General features: G+C 49.7%; 3 protein-coding genes across 3 annotated transcripts in view; 1 reads left to right on the forward strand and 2 right to left on the reverse strand.

Moving 5' to 3' along the window:
* The window catches only part of LOC125956854 (uncharacterized), a 15,454-nt gene extending 4,089 nt beyond the window's left edge, over positions 1-11,365 (reverse strand). The window contains exons 1-2 of the mRNA XM_049689090.1: positions 10,779-11,365; positions 4,960-6,402 (exon numbers count right to left, since the gene is read on the reverse strand). Coding sequence (XP_049545047.1) covers positions 4,960-6,392 — 1,433 coding nt within the window. The 5' untranslated portion in view covers positions 6,393-6,402; positions 10,779-11,365. The remainder of the gene's footprint in view (positions 1-4,959; positions 6,403-10,778) is intronic.
* Positions 11,366-13,387: 2,022 nt separating this feature from the next.
* The window catches only part of LOC125956852 (nucleolar protein dao-5-like), a 6,870-nt gene continuing 257 nt past the window's right edge, over positions 13,388-20,000 (forward strand). The window contains exons 1-3 of the mRNA XM_049689084.1: positions 13,388-13,612; positions 16,137-16,288; positions 16,372-20,000. The exon at positions 16,372-20,000 is cut by the window's right edge and continues 257 nt beyond it. Coding sequence (XP_049545041.1) covers positions 16,137-16,288; positions 16,372-19,387 — 3,168 coding nt within the window. The 5' untranslated portion in view covers positions 13,388-13,612 and the 3' untranslated portion in view covers positions 19,388-20,000. The remainder of the gene's footprint in view (positions 13,613-16,136; positions 16,289-16,371) is intronic.
* Positions 19,627-20,000, reverse strand: part of LOC125956870 (U1 small nuclear ribonucleoprotein 70 kDa) — a 4,627-nt gene continuing 4,253 nt past the window's right edge. Inside the window, exon 6 of the mRNA XM_049689134.1 lies at positions 19,627-20,000. This exon is cut by the window's right edge and continues 415 nt beyond it. The gene's annotated coding sequence lies outside the window, so the exon portion shown is untranslated.

Genomic DNA, 20,000 nt, shown 5'->3' on the forward strand with positions numbered 1-20,000 from the left:
CCCCATGCCGTGTTTATGCTAGCGGGTAGTAAAGTAGTACAACATTTCCCACATGGACCCGACATGGACGCCCCGATTCCCTCGATTCCTGCTGCTGCGCCTCGTCGAGTGGAACAGAGCATTCTGCATGTCCAACATGGCGTGCTGGTGGTTGGTGGTGCTAGTGGTATAAATAGAGCATCGAGCACACTAGCGGACTGCGTGCGTACGAGTGCAACAAACACCCGCACCACCACAGGAGGTCAATCACAGCCCTCTGGTAGCCGTCGATCCCGGGCAGGGGATGGGAGTCAAGAAGGCTGACGTAACTTCCCAAATGTACAACCGACGATGGTTCCGGCCGACCCCAAACGACGTTGCGCCACGCAAACGCAAACGTGTTGTAGCCTCAGTGCATTTTGAGTTGCCTTAGGCCACCGGCTGGCCACCGGTGTCGCATACTAATGAGCACACGAGACAGGAAGGCTAAATGGTTGGATGAATCGCTGCGGTCGTTGGTTAATGTTGCGAGTTGACTCGCTGATCGCGCAGATAGTTGTTGGATGATTAAATATTCAATTAACGAAATATCATCAGGTATGGGGAAGGGTAAAGGTTTATCTTTACTCCACCTTCTAGTCAACCAGCAAACTACTGACCGTTAGCCGGCGCAACCTCTGGCTGACTGTAGCGTGTTCCGCTTGGACCCCAAAGGGACCGCTTACACTACTGTTCACTCGCACATCTGTTACTACCTCTACGCTAATGATGCGGTAAGTGCGTGCGTTAGAAGTTCAAAGGAATTGTGGATTATTTTTAAACCCATCACAGGTTTGGCCAGGAGGGGTGGCGGTCGCACCGAAGCCGAATTACCTCCCAAAATGGCCGTCGAAGTGGAAAGCAAGTGTTTGCTCAGCTGAACACGGTTGCGGTGGCTGTCTTCGAAGGCGCATTTTTCGCCGAAAATTTGATTAATCCGGCAACACTTTGGCGGCGCGAGGTGTGATTGTTAGTGTGCTGCTCGTGATTTTCCTTTTCCTTTTTTAAATAATCCCTTTATTGCGTTATGAATTCGATTGCTAACCGACGATCGATGATCGACACACGATCTGGAGCATTCCGCCTCCCCCCGGGAGCGAAGAGTAAACTTAAACAACGTCTTCTGACGTCTGACCGCGTGCGGTAGCTAGTTTCTTCGGGCGTCGGGAGTCAGGATCAGCTTCACACTGCACTCGACGGGTACGCGGCATCTGCTCGCCATCACACACCGCCTGGCGGCCGTGCTCAAGTGCCCAATGATGCTTATGATATCTCCGGTGGATTCCTCTTTTTCCGATCATTTCGAGATCAGACCGGATTGGTCGAGCGATTCCCAGGAAATAGATTGGCTCATCCTGGAGCAGAAGGAACAGAATCCAGTGATGCGCATTTTACCGACAAGTAGATTGCAAACCAACCCCTTGTCAGTGACCCCCGCCAAAAAGATGCGCCATTTTTTAGCAGATAATCGAAAAGTTAGCCGGCTTAAACCAGAACCAATGAAGCCGTACGGATTAGCGCGTTATCAGCCTATTAAGCAGCATTGGTGGATTGCGCAATACCAACTAACGATGGTACCCTTATCACCATCCATGTTTACGCTTCCGAGACGAGACTTTTGGCTTTGGCAGTCTCGGGCTGGCGAGAGTGAAAGTGAATGCCGTTGGCACTGCGTTGCGTGCGTCAGCTTGATAAGCATGAGGTCGTTCTACAACAATCGCACCTCCCCCGGTCTATCTGCAGAGGGAAGGGCGTATTGGGAAGCAGTTTCGGTGTACGGTGAAAAATGGTGCTCACTTGTGTAAATATTGGGGGGCCTCCGTTTTTCGTGTTCGCACGCCATCCATCTATCTAGCTGGTGCTCAACTCGGGCAACAGCAGCAGCAGCCATTCTGGCATCATTTTTCATCATATTTGCAGTACATCCATTTGGTGCAGCGGATCCTGACCAAACCACAGCCTCAGCGGTCTGAGATACGTTCATCTCTCTTCACTGGATAAATATTTATGCAACAACCTCGAGAAAACGCAACACCACCATTGCCGTTCGGCGTCGTGGGCTCTCTCTCTCGGTGGTGAATGTTTTGAAAATTGTTTTCTCCATTAATTCTACCATTAGAACCAACACCCCGGGAGGTCTACTACAGCGAGGGAGGTGGGCGAGGGTGGGTGTGAAAGTTTGCAAAAACAAAAAGAAACTCAAATCTCAACCGCGTAGCGAGCACGTAAATCGTAAATTGGCCACGCGAAGACCATGCGCCGCCGATACGGTGGGGGGGCGCCGCTCAATTCGCTCGCATGACGTACATCGATCGCCGATGATCGATGGGAAACGAGAGAGTGGCTACCCGACAACCCGGAACTAGTACAGCTTTATGGGGTCCGTCTGGGGTCTGGGCCGTGCATCCGATGCGCCCTCGGTGAGGTTAATTGATGGAATTGAATTTGTTGCTCAACCCTACCCGAAGATCAGAATGGTCTGCCGGGATTGAGTGGCCACGTTAAGTGTCTCACAATGTCAAACGGAAGCTTCCTCGTCGGTTCCCTCCTTTCTCCACCGGTCCAGCAACAACCTTTCAATCGCTGCTGCTCGCGATGCATGGAAACAGCCTCCGATCACATCGTAAACTGTTTAAATGATTTGTTTATTTTTTGTTTCCTTTCGCCAAAAAAGCCAACCAAAGATTGCAGCTGCCAGGTGCTCCGAGGAGTAAGTCCAAACACCAGCCTCTCTCTCCTTCTGTTGGCACTAACGAGGTGTCGAGAACGTCTGGGTCTGGAGTAAAGTGTAGATGTTGGTCAAACAATATTTGAACAACAATATTCATTTTGATTTACGAAGTGAGAAAGTACCTGGCCCGGTAGTGCGCCGTCGGTACGGGCAATCAAATCGGCAATTAAGATAGACATCGGCACGCCCCCTCCCTCATCTATCCCTTATTAACCCAGACCCTCCCGAGATAAAGATCCGATGCACGACATGAGCCTCTCGAGAGTGCATCTCATCTGTGCAGAGTCACATTTAACGGCACCCCTTTGCGTCATCGCTAGTAGCAATCGTACAGTAGGCCTCGACTGCAGTAGCACAGGTCGCAATCGAACTTCCGGTCAAACCCCTGGCCGATGTACTATCGGACCAGGCAGGCTACCGTCCCCGGAGGCCAGCGAGCGCCAACAGTGGAGGCGCAATAAATTTTCGCTACGTTGTAAACGTTTAATACCGCCTGGCGCGATGTGGCTGCCATCGTGGTACTTGATTTATAACATTTTGTTGTTTAACCTGTCATCGAAGCCGCCGTCGCCGCCGCCACTACCGCCACCCGGGCCGCCTGTAGCGCAGCTTGGCGCAGCCTAGAATTTTTTGGCCAATATTCGGTCGATAATCTTCGTTGTGTCTGGATTTTGCTCGTTGCGTGCCAAGACGAACCAAGGGAGAAACACACGAGGAACACGAGGTGGATCATTTCGATGATCAACATCCGCTCAACATCGACATCGAGAAGGATTTTTATTTATAATGAACCAGCACATCGTTGGGATGTCACCGGTCGTTCCCGCTGTTTATTTGTCCAATTTTCGTCAAAACGAGCCACAATTATTTTTAACACCTCACGTATCTCCAGTCTTTGATTGGCTCGATGAAAATGGTTGTCGATCCTTTTTTTCGCAAAATTAATACGAAACGTGAGAACGGGTTCGCTCGGTTGCATTCAGGGTATTAACACGCGAGCACCCGTGGCCCGTGCACTTCCGGACTGTGTTGGAGGCACGCCACCAAGAATCGATCCGGAATCCAACCAGCGGCGAAACACGTAAAGCTCGTTTAATCTGAATTCAAATTTGCGTGTCACGGAAAATACAACTAAATACAACGTTCTGAAATGCCAGCGAAATGTTTTTGCTGGACATCGATCGCGAAGCAACTATTTTTAATCATTTTCCACCGCCAATCAGAGTTGGTGTTGGACGCGAATGGCATGCGAACACAAAGAGGGAATTGCGATTTTAAAAAGCGCGCTCCAAACAACACGTTCGCGGTCAGACTTGGAAAAAACGAAGGGGGGGATCCTCCTCAGACGATCGGAAAAATTCTTCGAATAGCTGCTCGCTCATCGAAACAAACACAAACAGAAGCAGATGGCCAGAGTCGACGGTATTTGATTGCACTGGTCTTTGGTTCGTAAAAAAATGCCATACGCCCCCATTCACCCGGAACACACACGCGGTCGCGGTCACTTTCAAGGATTTTGCTAGGAAACTAACCTATCTGGCGAACAATTACACGAAAACTCAAGAAGTAGATGCACTTTTTCAAACGACTCGCGAACTTTAAACTTCAGTACGGATGCGGGAGCGAAGCCGAAACACGTCTCATCGCCACGAGGTCCGATTTGATTCTGCGCGCGCCGTTGCTCCAACCGGCTGTTTTTCTTCGTTGCGGCCGCCACCGGTGTTTGTCTTTTTGCCACATTTTTCGTTCCGGAGGGAGAAATTTACAAAATATCCGAAAGCATTTTGTAAATTCCTCAGTTGTTTTCATTGTTTTGTGAGTTATTTAGTGTTTGGATTAACTTCTAAGCGTTTTACGGCTTACACGAGGAATTAACGAAGAAAACGGCCGATTCAAATCCTAGAGGGCGCTAGTGAGGCCCGTTCGAGCAGTAATTTCAAGCACTTGACTACGGGAAACGGTGTGGCCAAAAACCAGCGATGAAAATCGATGCGGGCTCGGAAAATTCATTTTCCATTTTTCCCTGAATTCTGAATCCTTTTTGAGTCTTCTGTGAAAATTTCACAACAATCAAACCGTTATTTCCGAAGATACACATTTTTAAAAATTGTAATACTTGGCGCGGAGCAGGACCCGCTAAGGAGCCTCAGGAAAAGGATTTCTCTCAAAGACTGGCCCAAAGATATTTCTACACAGAGCAATGTACTTACCTTTTCGCGTCCGCCGGTTTGTACGACGCTCCAAAATCCAAATCACTCGGACATTTGCGGCCCGCCTCCATTCCGTTCTTGGTGTCCGCCGAATCGATTTTGCCTTTCCTTGGCTCACCGCCTCCGCCGCTGCCGCCGCCGCCATGGTTCCCCTCGAGCTTCTTCAGTGCCCGGTTGGTGCGCCATCGCTCGACAAAGTCCCAGAATTGGGCCGAGTTTTTGTCGCGGCCCAGGTTCGTGTCTCGCGTGCACCGGAAATCCAGCCCGGAAATCGATCCACTTCCCGCAGTGGACACTGAATCGGCCGATGAGTCCTTGCCGCCTGCGCGTGGTTTCTGTGCCAGCGTTTCCTCCTGCTCGCTATCCTCGAACTCATCCTCTTCCACTTCTTCGTGTGCCGTGGCCGAAACCACCGTTTCCATGCCCTCGTACCGATCGCTGTACTCCGGTACGGCCAGGAAGTTGTTCTTCCCATAAGCAGGCGGACTAGCCTTGGGAGCACCGTTCGTAGCTCCGGGCTGCTCCAGCACTCCCGAAGACACTTTTCCATTGCCATTCTCGTGGACACGTATCATTACTCCACCACCACCAGCATCCAATGGCTGCAGATGAGGGGAAATGAGCGTTTTGTTGGACCGGACGGCGATCGAGTTCCCAACCGGAAGCTTTCCAACCGATTTCGTACGACTTCGGGCGGAAAACGGTTTCACCGTCGTTGCTGTTGTTGTTGTAGTTGTTGTGCTCGAGATGGTGCGCAGGATGAGGGTTGGTTTCTTCGTCGGATGGTTCCACATACCGACCGTACTGAGATCGTCACTGGTCTTCTGGCGGATCACTCCGGTCGTCGTACCAGTGCCACAGGATGCCAGTGATTGGCCACCGATGTTGTTGTTTACATCTTCCGAGCTGGGAAACTTCTGATTGATATGAGGCAGAGTCTTCAACGAACGGCTACCACCGGTACCGGTCGTTCCGGAACCGGGCATACCCTTCTGTCCAAGTGCTTTCTGCTTGGAAGAGGAGGATTTCATCAGATCGATCGAGGAGCTGCCCCCCTTGGGGGATAGTTCGCTTCCACTGCTGCCACCACTACCATCCAGGGAGCTAACGGAGGGCCGCAGATGCAAGACAATTTTGTTGTTCAGCTCTTTCGGTTTAAACGCCGAGCTAACGCCAGGGACGGTCGTTGCGGTGGCCGTTACTTGTAGCGTTTGATGGTGATTGTTGGTATGACCGGATCCGGCCCGCGACTGACCACCCTGGCCATGACCACCGGTGGTTTGCTGACTGATGAGTGTCCCATTGACGTACTGCATCGTACCGTGGGCCATGCGTTGCTTCTGGACCGGATTAGCCACTGGAGCGGCCGGTACCGCCGGTTCGGGAAGTGAAAATCGAACCTTCCTGTTAGCTTTCGGTGGTGATCCATCCATGATGTGAAACCTAAAGCCGGAGAGTTGGAGAGAGAGAGAGAGAGTATTAGTAGTGTGGTTTGTGGTACTTTCGCCTCCCACGAGCTGTCTTTATTGTTTATCATGATGATCACCAGTGTTTACGTGTCTATCTTGATCCTGTTGCCTTCGTTTTCTCGTTCATGTATTTTTCTTCCACGCGCCAAAAACCATCCACGCGGAATGATGGGTTACAAGTTGCCGTAGCTTTGCGAACTTGCGGGGTGAGAAACTCGTAAATCACAATCCAACAAGGCGTCTGTGGGAAACCAACCAAGGCGGACAAAAAAAAATCCCCAAAAACCAAATGCGTTGGATTAAGAATGAATTCAAGCGCATCTGACATGTGTTTTCCACCGGAAAAAAACCCGTGAAAGTGAGAGAAAAATAATAAAACGCATACCCCAACCGTTACAGCTGTCGAATATCATTGCGTAAATTTACAATACAAGGCGTTCGCGTTCGTTGGGACGCTGACCACTTCCTAACCGGGACCACCACATGCTCTCAGCGACGTAGAGGTAGCGCCTCGGGCAAGGATGTTTGCAATTAAAGCTTCTATTTATTCTCAAAACGAACCCGAAATCTACGATGTGCTGTAGGAGTTGGTGGCCATTGCTCTATTATTGCCCTTTATTGCCTTGGTCCCACCATTCATTTGCGGACGCAGATCGCTGAGTATTTTTCTCATAAACATCCACTCATGTTATTGCACTCATAAATGGGGCGTTGTTTATGGTCAACCGAAATCATTTTATCGAAATTTGTTTGTTTATAAATTGAATTATTTACGAAAAAGCCAAAGAGAAGGATTCGACATTCGTTTGTTGCTCTTCGGTTCACGCGTCGAGGAATCAATTCGCAATGCCTTGAAAGTCCTGCCATTAGTTTCCGGTGGCCGATTGCAAATCAACACCAATACGCTTATCAGTTTTCATTTCAAGAGTCGCCGTTCGCGACATGGAACCGTGCTGGAACCTGAGACGCGCACAGAAAAGGCCGGCGTGATCGCTTTTCCCCACTGGATTTTACTTGGCTTCTACTCTCCCACATCCTTCGAATGACGTGCACGAGCTGCCCGAATGACGCATGTGTGTTTGGCGAGCGAGCACCGATGGTTCGATTAAAGATCGCGCGAGCGCCGAGGCAACATTCCACGCTCGTAGTCTGCGAGAGGAAGGATCGAAGGGCACCACCTCCACCTCTGTTGTGGTCCGTGCACAGCACTAACGATTGATCTCTCCAATCTTCATCTCGCACATCCATCGGACACGTGAACACGCGCGCAGAGCAAGATCTTCTCTCTCCAGCTCTGCTAGCTGCCAGCCGGGAAAAGTACCAACAAGTATCATAAATTTCGATGCTCAGGCCATTTTGCATTCCCGACGGTTTCTCTTTAACTGGTTCCCCTCACTGTTTCGCCCCTGGCTGTTGGTTGGTTTCGATGTTGTTCTGATATTGATTGGTGCGAAGCGAAACGGTTGTTTTCGACGTTAAATTTTCGTCAGGCCGTTGTTGTAGAGGGAGCTATTTAAAGGCACCAGTGGGGAGAAAGGGTGAAAATATTGGCTTCCGTTATCATTATGATTTGAGCGAGGGGCAGTCCTGATATCGCGTGGTACCGATGGCCTGCTTCGCTGATGGCAACGCCTGCTGTGCCGGGGACCCAGCACGCTATATTGCAACCTCCCTTTTTGCTTTGGGTTTCGGAGTCGTTGAACTGCATCACATGTGCATTCTGTACGAGCTCCACATCAAAGCAGCCCCGAAAAAAAGTTGCGAAAAAACGCTTTACCATGCGCCTCCATTAGCGAGTATTTATGGATTTTTTTTCTTTAGAGACCTCATTCTCTGCGCGTTAATTCACCACCAGGAAAACAGCACAGCACAGTTCAATACATAATTCTATTCTAATGGTTTTGTGAAAAAGGAACAAAAACGAAAATACGAAAAATGAAGGAATGAGTTGGAACATTTTGATCTTTTCTCATTATTCATTCGCCTACTTCTCTTTTCCCGCTATTTCGTTCCAATCAATCACCGAATGAAGCGAGAAAAAAACAACAACAACCACCAGCACCGGTTCAAGGTGAAAACAGGCATAAAAATGCACCACTTTGAAGGTACTTCTTGGGGAAATACCATCGTCTCGCGTCTACCACCACCATCCTGCAGCGTAGCGTGACTGGGCCAGAAGTTGTAATCGAATTCGGAACACTTTGTTCGCATTAGCTCTGCACTACTTACTCCGGCTACCCGGGTCTCACCGGCGCACGAGTCCTTGCGAGCGGGCGCTCGAAATGGCGTTACTTTAACACCCCGAACAGCCCTGAACATGCTTGGAACCACCTCGGCTAGGGCTAGGGCGCTGCTTCGTTGAAGGATATAAGCAATCGATTGTTTAGCAAAACCGTGAGGGTGGCAAAAGTGGCTTCATTATAAGGGGGTTTCCACGGTGTTCGGTTCCTTCGCCAATGACACCGACACCGACACTCCGCCACGAATCACGACATTAGCACGGTCCCCCCACTCTCAAAAAAAGGCGGACCGTTCCATTGTCTGCCATCCAACAAAAGGGGTCCGCGCACAATTCGCGTTTTCGGGCGGTGGCGAGAAAAAGCGATAGTCACGCGGCACTAAAACAGCAACATTTTCAATCCGCCATTCGCCCCCTTCTTTACTCCGTGGCCCACCGTGCGATTCGCGTATCCATCAGTGCTGACGATGATGGCGCCTATGGCGTGTGACTATCGTTGACAGAGAAATTAATAGCCGCGTAATTTATGCTGCGCGTCTCAACCTGCGTGCGCGCGTGCGTGCGTGCGTGTGTATGTGCGGATGGAGCATCGTGACTTGGCCACATTGAGGTAGGTAATGGGTGAACCAAACAGGGCCACCATCGCCAATGACCCAACGGCCGCGCCAGTGGAACTCGTTCTTTTGCAAAAATCCTTTCCCGAAGCAGGTCACACTCACGTGCACGTGGCCATCGTTTACTGTCGTTTTCCATGGCTTCTGGATTCCAGGGAGCCTAGCTACACCGGTCGGAAATTGCAATTTACTCACCGTTTAAGCACCGGAACGCATGGGAATCCTGTAGTGGCCACGCGATTCACATGTGAACTGCGGCCAGTCTGGGTCACACACACACAAGCACACGTGTGAGTGTAATGTGACCTGATTTATTTGCCATTTTCCCCGTGGAACCAGCACCAGGTGGCGGTGTGTTCGATGAACTAACGTGGAGGAGTTTCCGACCTCCAACGCATACCAGAGCATTTGGAGCAGCGCTTCTTCGCCAGGGAAGTACTTGTGCATTTTAAAGTCCCTTACCAGCCCTGTCTTTGCTGGGTGCAATCGATATTTCTGACGGTGTGGCTATCGAACGGAGGAAATGCTTTAATTTGAAAATAATCCTCGGGAATTGTATGTTGGTTTTTGAGGGGCCAATCACCGCTGCGCTGTGCGTTGTGATGCATCCGAAATGCTGTCGAAATACTCAAAGACATCGGCGTAAAAAATCTATTTTTATGAGCTTTTTGTGGGACGCCAAACGTCGCTAATGTTTGCAAAACCATTCGATTGTGACCTAGAAAAAAGATCACCGGTGGTGAATTTGTCGGAAAGGTTTGTTAATAAAACTTGAACGACAAACAAGCTTGATTACAATATTTCTTTTACAAATTTCACGGAAAACGCTCCTCGATTTCGGAGCTAGATTCACCGGAAAGCTGATCGGTTGTACAAATGTACAACACACAACATTCCCGCATGCAAGAAGGTCAGTAAAGGCTACAGAAAAGATTGATCTATTTTCGTCTGGAACAAGTCATTTGCCCCCTCCATTGTATGCTCACAGTGGGTGCGCCGGACTGAGGGGTTCCGACTGGACGACGTTATCATAATCCGTTTCCGGTTCATTCGCCATTCGCTTCACCATCCTTTCAACCGAACGCACCCAGCGGCCTAATGAGCTATGAATTAACCTTTTAACCGCTCGCGAGGGTCATCCCTTTGGGAATGGGGATGGAATCACTGGCCGGTCGGGTGGGAGGGCGTTTATTTTTGGCGCCACAAAAGTCGACTCCGTTGAAGGTTTCGTTACCGGACCGGCTTCTAATAATAACCTTGACACTAAGTAGTACATATATTTTTGGGGCAAAAGCCCTCGCAGATCATACTCCACCACCACCACCACCACCGCTGCTACCGGATGCAGGTGTGCGCCATGAGGCATCGGGATGATCGCAACCATTTACGCATCGAAGGAAAATTGTTATTTTCCACCTTTTTACGGCGAGGCGAACATTTCCACCTCTGGAAACTCGGCGTCAATCAGCGTTCGCTTCAAATCGCTTCTACATTTACCTTCTGGAATCCGGCGCTGGAACCTGAACTATCCTGACACCGTTTGGAGCAAACACTAATACACTTAGATTTGGCACGGAATTGGTTCACGACCAGTCACTTACATACTTAATGCTCATCGCATTAATTGTGGCACTGTTTGCGTTCTCTATCACCTCGTTAAAGTGGCCAAAAACGAGCGCCTCAAATCGTTCCGTTCGACTCCGGGAACAGCCCCGGTTCAAGCCCGCGCCCGTTACCTTCCTCTCCACCACCTCTACTGCGGAATGATGTGTTCCGATTTCACTCGTCAGTCCTAACGGTAGCAGCAGCAGTAGCAGCAGTAGCAGTAGCAGCAACACGGGGCAACCACACGGTGAGGTTGTTCGGGACGTCGTTTCTCTCCACTCTGTCTACAAGTCCTGTCGCCTCCCTTCGTCTCTCTGGTACACTACCGGTATTCCGGACACTGACACTGACGGGTGTCAAGCAGAGCAAAGCGCAACACTTCAGACGTCCAGGACCCCAAAAACTGACGCCTCCACAGCGCGATCGACGGTCGCTACCGGCGGAAATACACTTTTGGAGCACCACCACCACCACCAGCACCAGCAGCAGCACCACTGGAGCTATATCGTTGGTAGGAACGATTTTTTTGGAAAGAATTTCCCAACTCACAAACAAACAACACACCCACTCCCCCACCTTCACTTCTGATAAACACTTTTTCGCAAAGCCACGTTGTTGTGCTTCGGTGCGCCTCGACACCACGCACTGACCGATCGAGTTCCGTGTTGTTGGTTCTGCGGTCGCTCGCTCGCGCTGCCCACGGTGGTTGAACGGAAAATGCGGGAAAACCGGAAAATCGTACACCGTTTATACGCGCGAACGAACTCGCTGGCTACGCTGTCCGTCCCGATGAATTTAGGGAGAGCCGAAGGCAAACCATGGTTCCGACGGTGAGAGAGCGTTGGTTGTATCGGACTCGGGAGTTCTCACCAGCGAGCTGAAGACGGTGCGCTGCCACTGATTCTCTCATACCGATTGCGCCGATGGTATCCTTCCTGTATGGAGTGCGGAGTCCCCCAAAACAAACCGGTCAATTGATAACGATGATTGATATTGTGGCAGAAATGATTGAACCGGAGCAGGTTACGGGTGTTATCCGTCATAAATTAATAGGGAATCGGTATTCTATGCAGTGCTCGTTTAGGTCAACATTATTTTACTTTAGTATCTATATAAAACTTTTTATTAAACTAAAAATATATTTAAACAAAGCTCCCTGTTCCGTTAAAAGTAATATTTTCGTACAAAGAGGAAAGAATCGGAAAAGAATGATCGTGTAGAGCAACGCTCATTACTACCAATGGCCGACTAATGATCTTATAGCGCTCAGGACCATCCTTCTCCGTCTCTCTCAAAATCTGCCAATAAAACAGAAGTACACACACTTTTGAACCAATTCGAAATGTCTCACATCAAACGTGCCAACATCTTAGCGGCGGTCGATGCCATTCCGTGTTACCATGACCTTCGCATATTTTGTAACATTGCCATAAAACATAAAACATATTTTTGTAAAGCAAAATCGAAACGAAACGATACCCCACTGGCATCACGCGCCTCATTTGATTGGCCGTGACATACGTACGGCGACTTGACGCGCTTATGACTGGCTTAAACGATGGAAGCCCGTTCCCCTTGCCAGCCGAACACGCAATCCGCATGCACCAGCTGAGAGCGCCGCGAGGAAAGATATACGATGATGTACCTTCAACAACGACATCCGCATCGTGTGACTCACTCGAGCAACGACCGCCTTCTTTAGCCTTCGCGTGAACTTGAACAAGACGAGACACTCTCGGTGTCTTTTCTGCATCTTCTGCTGTAACCTTTGACCCAGTGAGCCCGCGATTGGTACGCAATGCGAATGTCCGAAAAAGGTGACCTGCAAAAGTGTTCTTTCCCACATGTTCCGGTCAGCAGCGATTACCGTTGTGCTAATGGAGCAATCCAGTGACGGACGGTAAAGATGCCAGCATGTTTACCCACCTTCAATCTGGCCAACTGGTACCGACGCGTAATTTACGCGAATTGACGCTAAGTAAAACGTGTATCCCGTGTAACGTGTGCGACACTCTCTTCGAGAGGTTTGAACGATGGCCTACTGCGTGACGTCATGCTTTCTGTCTTTTGGAAATCAACCAACCGAAATAGAAACCGAATGCCGGTTGTTTTTGGGGGAAGCGAAAACAAAAACTCCGTTTTATTATAATTTTCGTTGCTGGGTTTTGACTCCCTCTCGCCCGGGCTCCACCCGGCCTTTGATGTCGTGCAGGAGAAGGATGGAGGGCGATTAGCGGCCCGGTAATGATCCGCCATCAAGCAAGTACCGTCTTCTTCTCTCCAGCTGCTCCACCGCCAGGGCCATTTTTACATCTCGCGCAATGCATGCAAAGAGCTCGCGCAAACAATACACAAAACCCGCGGAACCCACCGGCTTGTGCACTCCCCTTTCCCCCCAATGGAAGTGCGCTCGCCGCGATCGAAGCCCACGAACCGCGACGAGACGAGTTGATGATGATCGTGAGCATTCGCATGGGTTGGATGCCGCTGTTTAGTCTTCTCGCAGCACCGAACGTGATCACACCGTGTGCTCCGGTTGCTGGAACTACTTCTCCCACTACTGCTCGTGATATTATCGCTGCTACTACTAACTTCCTCCCCCCGGGGGTAGTGATAGGCCTACGTTCTCACTAATACACGGGAGTCCGGGGCGCGCGCGCGCCCGTGCCATTGTGACACGGTGCAGGTGGTTTTTGGGGCCGTCCATACACGCTTGTACAGAAAAGGTGAATTCAACAGATTTAAAGCCTCAAAACGGGTTCTGCCATTTGGAGGAGTGGGGCCCCAAGAATGTCTTTATCTGAACCAAAACAAACAGCCACATCTGTATGTGTGCGTGTGCGTGTGTGTGTGTGTGTGTGTGTGTTGTGGGGGGCTCAAATGGTTTTTAGTTTATCCTGTACCTTTCGAGACTGTCGTGAGCTTTCAACGAATGGCGTCCCTGTGAATCACGTTTTTGGTGCAGTTAATCGGCAAATCGTGACATGATTGCAAACACTCGCGACTCGTCTTAGGTTGACACTAATGATCGAGGAAGAGGAAAACGATCGTTCCAAAGACGAGAAGTGCAGCCGCACTGGAGGGCGAGGATCGGTCGGTCGCAGCATCCATCTGCGTACAGCGATCACCGATGACATCATCACGTGCGCAGCAGCACAACACGCTGATGGGTGACCCCAACCGTTTGGGATGTGTCATGGGCAGCACACTGCATCTCGCCGCTATCCAAACGCGGTATCGACCTTCACAGTGGTCGACACTCCCTCCCCTCGCGAGTCTTGCGGCGTAGAACAGGCGCCTCATTTCATCTCCTCGCCCCAAGCATGTTTAAATGGAGCATACCGTTGGTACACCTTTCCAAACAAACGCTCGTTCGATGGCGTATCAGCTTCCCATCGGCTGGAATGTACTATTTGCAAACAAGAACGCTTCCTTGTCCGATGGGGATCGTGCGGTGTGCTGCGGATAAACACACACACACACACAAGGTGTACCGCGACAGTTCGCCGTCATGTGACCGTGTTCGATCACGTAATCATGCAGTGTATGCTGCTGCTGCTGCTGCTGCTGTCTCGCCCGGCCTTTCGATAAAAACGTGCCCTGGCAGGCAGATGACACGACACGAAAAAGAAGGTTGTGCATGGAGCCGACCATCCCCCGAACATGCTGTCTCGCTTATGCAAGTTTTAGGTCAGGGATTTAACTGGACTGGAAGTTCTCCAAGCATCTATCGGTTGCTCTCAACGATCTGGAACCTCTCCTTTGCTGACGTAACCGTTTATCGGAGTATTATGGTGATAAAGCGATAATGTAGATATGCTTTATGACGAAAGCATTTGTAGCCCGGGTCGCCGTCGGTGTGACAGCCAGACATCCGCGATCAGGGCCGTAATCAGTTCCGTTGCACTACCCGTAACGAGCTCAGGGTTGATTGATGTCGCAATGATCACTTTAACCTCCCTTCCCTTACCTTGACTCCGGTACAATTTTGAGCATTACAAGCCCGCGATGATGGCTAAATTTCGGGGGAAGGTAATTGTTATCAGGCAACCTTGCATGAATTACCGCAAATTGCAGTCACCAACGGCTGCCAACAACTATCAGCTAAGCTCATTTCTCCCTCACTAACCGATGCTGTGTTGCTCTATTAGATCGAACATGTTTAGAAGAAACCTGTTCACCGGTATTGTTGACCTCCAAACTGATTGAAGCGAAGAGGGTTGTATTGAGTTCTTCAAACAATCATTACTACGACGTTGTCACGTAAGATTCGCCGGATAAGAGGCAATTCGAGCGATTCGATTAGCACCAGCGTGCAAACGTGGTCTGTCATCAGAAAGCTTCCAGACTGATTGCTGATTCGATTTGCATTCCGTTTTCTCGATGCGAGCCTTTAACATCATTCCTACATTTTGCCACACCCGCTGCTTACAGTTGGTCCATTTTCGGTTACGCTTTGGGGCCTTGTGCAGTGCACAATGTTCGATGTTCGATATGAACCGACCGGTTTCCTGAACACCCAAACGATCGGCCGGTCACATTCTCGACCTGTAGCTAATTGGTGGATATGGTCGTGGCAGTTCAAAACGAATTGTGGTCCACCACACTCACTCCCTCTCCCTTTCGGTCTCTCTCGATCTCCTATTCGATAGTTGGAGTTCGTGGTTTGACCTGGCAATTAACATGATCATCACCATTCGAGTGTTCCGGTGTGAACATGAGGTGTAAACAAATGTCGGTATACATACTAGTGGAAACAGTTTGTTGCATGGTTGAACTAGTAACATCACATTCTGTCCCAAGAGCAGCTCCGTTTTCTATTGTTTTTTTTTTCTAATTCAAAAATGAAATTCATATTCACAGTCCATCAGGACTACCACGCCTTTCGTGATCATTCCAAAGAATGAAGACAGCTTTCAACGTTTTTGAATGGTCATTGATGAGGTATAAATAGAGTTTCAAACCGTTCTGGAACTCTACAGTTCTTCTTAATTTTCGAAATGAAACTGGTTCCAGAAACGCACATGCTTACGTTCATTCGGTTAGTCATTGAGACAAGATTCCTAAAATGGAGATGCCGCTCATCCCACACATACCTTAAACAGCGTTCGTTCACCGATGGCGCTAGTCGATTTGGGAAACGTATTACCTAATGGGGACCGCAAGTGTAATACAAACATCAATGTTACTGGAAGATAGCTTTTAGCAAAATGCCATGCGCTCTAACACTTAGTTAATCCGCTGTTGCAGATGGGTAACGTATTGTGCAAAGAACCGAATCCCGGCACAACAGCCTCCAACACTGGCAACACATTCAGCAACTTGAGCAGCATCATTTGTCCCAATGGTTTGAGCAAGGGAAAGGCGCATCCTATGCGTAAGACCTACTTCACACGCAGCGCGTAAGTCACCTACGATTAAGGCCTGATCCAGTCTCTATTCGATTAAGCCAATGAGTCACGTTTTGGTTCTCCTTATATCGCAGAGTTGATGCATCGAAGAAAACATCGTCCGGTCATACCACGTCCACCGGTTGGCAGAGCGTAGGCTTACATGTACCGGATGGAGCGAGCAACAAAGTCATCGATACGCCTCCGGTAGCACCGCCCCGAAAGAAACGAGGCGCAACCCTGGATGGGCGATATCGCTCCGATGAAGCACTAAAGGTGAAGAATGGCTTCCAGGATGTGTTTGGGCGCGAAAGTAGACGGCATTCGTGCGATATAACGCACGGCACCAGGCCAGCCAGCGTACCCCCGAGAAGGTTGGAAGATAGCCTTCCAGCTATGCCGGCTCGTCAGACATCCTGCTTCGAAATTGATGCCAGCAACGATGCGTTCAGTGATTTCTCAAAAGTCCCAACGACGGCCGAACTGGAGAGATCCCCCGCAGCGCAGATACCGCGTGTTGGCAATCGGAAATCCGATCGATTCTTCGGTGAACACCTCTCCGATTCCTTGAGCCCGGAGCAGGATGCAAAGGAGTGCCCGGAGCAAAGGCCGAAACGACGCGAGAAATCCATTCCAAAAGACGATGTAGATAAGATTGAAAAGTTTGTAGAGAAACTGGAGGAGAACAAACCGGTGGAGGTGAGTATGGTCCAGAAGGAGGCGATCCAGAAGTCGTCAAACACTTCCACCTCGCGCCAGAAGGACATTGAAAAAGATGAGGTACCAGCTGCTTTACCTAAAACTGCTCCACCGGACGAAGCTCCAGCGAGCGGTGAAAATGAAGAAGATCTGATCAAGTACATCGATCGGACGGTTTCGGGAAACAGTCAGCTGGGTAGTCGAGCCGAATTTCTGATGGCTATGCTGGAGGACTATAACGATAGCGTCCGCTACGAAGGGATGCAACCGATCGAGGAACCGCTGATCGTGCCGAAGAAACGCAAATCACGCCACATTTGTGACGATCATGATCATCTACACGAGAAGCTGCATGCTCACGAGAAGGGTGAGTCTACGAAACAGGAGAAACCTGCTGCTAACATCATCCTTACGGAGGCATCGATCGAAGTGGCACCGCGGAAGCCCAGTCGCGATTTCTCGAAATACAAACCACTCGACAAGGAGGTCGGTAAGATCGATCAAGAGTTCGATTCGGACGAGGAACCAACCAACTCGGGTGCAGCTACGGCGGCGGTAGTACGACCGTCCCGAACCAAACAGGCCAAGTCGAAGCAACGCGAGAACCTGCCTTCACCGCCAGCTCCGCCAAAGTTTCAGAAAAGTCTGTCCGAGTCCCTATTCGATAGGCAAGTGTCCAGAGAGTCCACTAGTACCCCGGTAAAATCGGTGGTGGACGATACACCAAAGGCGCACACGCCACGAATGCTGAAGCGCATCATTTCGATGCCCGTTACGGAGCATCTCAACGCAGACGCTCGCCCTGAAACTCCACAACGGCCAGCGTTGACCAAAAGCTCCAGTTCCAGTTCGTTTTCCACTGTGGATCTACAGCGGTCCCGCATTTGTGTGGAACGCTTCTCACCGGAAGATTACGCCCATCATGGCGGAGGAGCGGACGAACTGGTGCAACCGAAATCGAAACTAATCACCCGTAAGATATCATGGAAATCGCTGGAAACTCCCGCTACTAACCGTACTCCGACTCCGACGCAGGACACTGCCACTAATCCGTGCTTCACTATTGGTGACGCAGCGGTGGTAGCCTCGTCGGGCAACACTCTGCAACCACCGGAAGTACCGAAACGAAAGCGATCGACTACATCAACGGAAATGGAAACCATTGGCGAGCGTCCTGATGCCTCGACGCCAGCAGAACCATCCTGCATTCCAGCCGCCCAGCACGAAGAACCGGCCGATTCGGCGCTTCGAAAATTCTGTCTCGGATCCTTTATCGAGTCTAGCAATGTGCTGCAGCATCATGATGTGGTAAGCGTGCTGGACCGCGTGTACAGTGCGAGCGATAACAAGGAGAATATTATCGAACAGTTTCAAACGTTTCTCGAGAATCAGATAAACGCTGAACTAAACGATCCAAACCCGACCAATCCGAATGTGGCCAAATTGCTGGAGAAACTGTCGCGCACAAGCACGGCAAGCGGAGGTTCCGATTTGGAGGACGTAAAGATCGAGTTGGTCGGATCAAGTAGTGCCTCATCGAACAATGCGTCCGATGTGGATGATTGCTTTGATCCCGAGTTTGAGAAAATTGAAAAATTCGAAATCGTCGGTGATCTACCGAAGATCGATATTCCCCCGAAGCATGCGTACTCCGGAAAGCGGCGCGATAGCATCGAGTACATGAGCGATTGGTTCGGTGATTCCGATGGATCGACCACCGAAGAGAAAGCGTCTGGCGGAGTTAAGAATAAACCAGCGGTAGGGGCAAAAGGTAAGCGCCGAGAAAGTATCGAAGACGTTGGAAGCTGGTTCTCGAACCATAACATGCTGCGACCTTCATTTGGTCAAGAATTCGAAGAGCCTAGTCGTCGATTACGCCGCGGTTCCGATGGTTTCCTTGGATACGATATGAACCGTCAGTATCCTTTCGGTAAAGTCCGTGAACGGTCGGAGTCGCAGTCGGCCGAAATGTTCGAGGATATCACAAAGCATCAAGAAACCCCCGGAGATAAGGAAGGTACACACTCGTTGGAACGGAAGGGGCTTAGCCGAGCGTTACCAATACACGACAGGAAAGTACTGGAGCATCGGAACAGTTCCGATGCATTGCTGATGAAGGTACTGAACCGAGAACATCGAATTAGTCACTCTTCGGCGCATAGTAGTGCCGAAAAATTGAACAACGAATCTAAACCACAGGAGATGGCAAGTAAAAGCACATCGGACCCCACTGATGAGGAGGAGCAGAAGCCACTGCTCAGCTCCACCAGCGAAGCATCCGTCGTTGCTGCTGAAATATCAAACGAATCCGCCAAACAGTCATCGAACAAGGACTCCGTGGAGCCGCTCCAGGCAGCAAACGAACATTCCACGTTGCTTAAATTCCTTTCGAAGGAACGGCTCATCGAATGAGCCACTAAGTACGTGTTAGTTCGTCCTAGCTTCTCCTAGCAGAGTCAGTATTACTTACGATCTACAAAAACGCACAATTCATTGAAGGAATCCAAGATTCGTGTTGCCCGAGAGCATCGCTTTAGTGCTAATTGTTAAACATTTTCAAAATGCAAATAAACTAGTTTTCAAAGAGGAAAAGGTGTAATGTATGTTTCTCTGATCGATGATATTTTATTCAAATAATTAACACGACAGAACTGTGTAGTAACTCCACGATTTATTGTTCTTTATTTAAACTACACTTGTCTACAAAATGTGTTGACCGTAAGTCGCTGAAGCCATTCGCTGGTTTACAAGGAATTCACGATAAAAAAAAGCTTCAGCTCCGTCCGTACAAAGGGAAGGTGGTTGAGGTTTATCCAAAGATTCATTTACCTTCCGCTTCTATCTTACCGATGATAAATGCATCACCGAACACACCTTTTGTCTTCTTTGAACAACTTACACCGTAGCCCAGTATTACCTTTTGTTTCATGAGACACGTGTTACCTTACCTCGTATAATTTTAGATAAGTTGAAAGAGATGAAAAAAGCCAGAAATTTACCGGTACCTTTTGCTTAGGTTCTTAGC

Source organism: Anopheles darlingi, chromosome 3, assembly GCF_943734745.1.
Source record: "Anopheles darlingi chromosome 3, idAnoDarlMG_H_01, whole genome shotgun sequence".
NCBI classification, from domain to species: domain Eukaryota; kingdom Metazoa; phylum Arthropoda; class Insecta; order Diptera; family Culicidae; genus Anopheles; species Anopheles darlingi.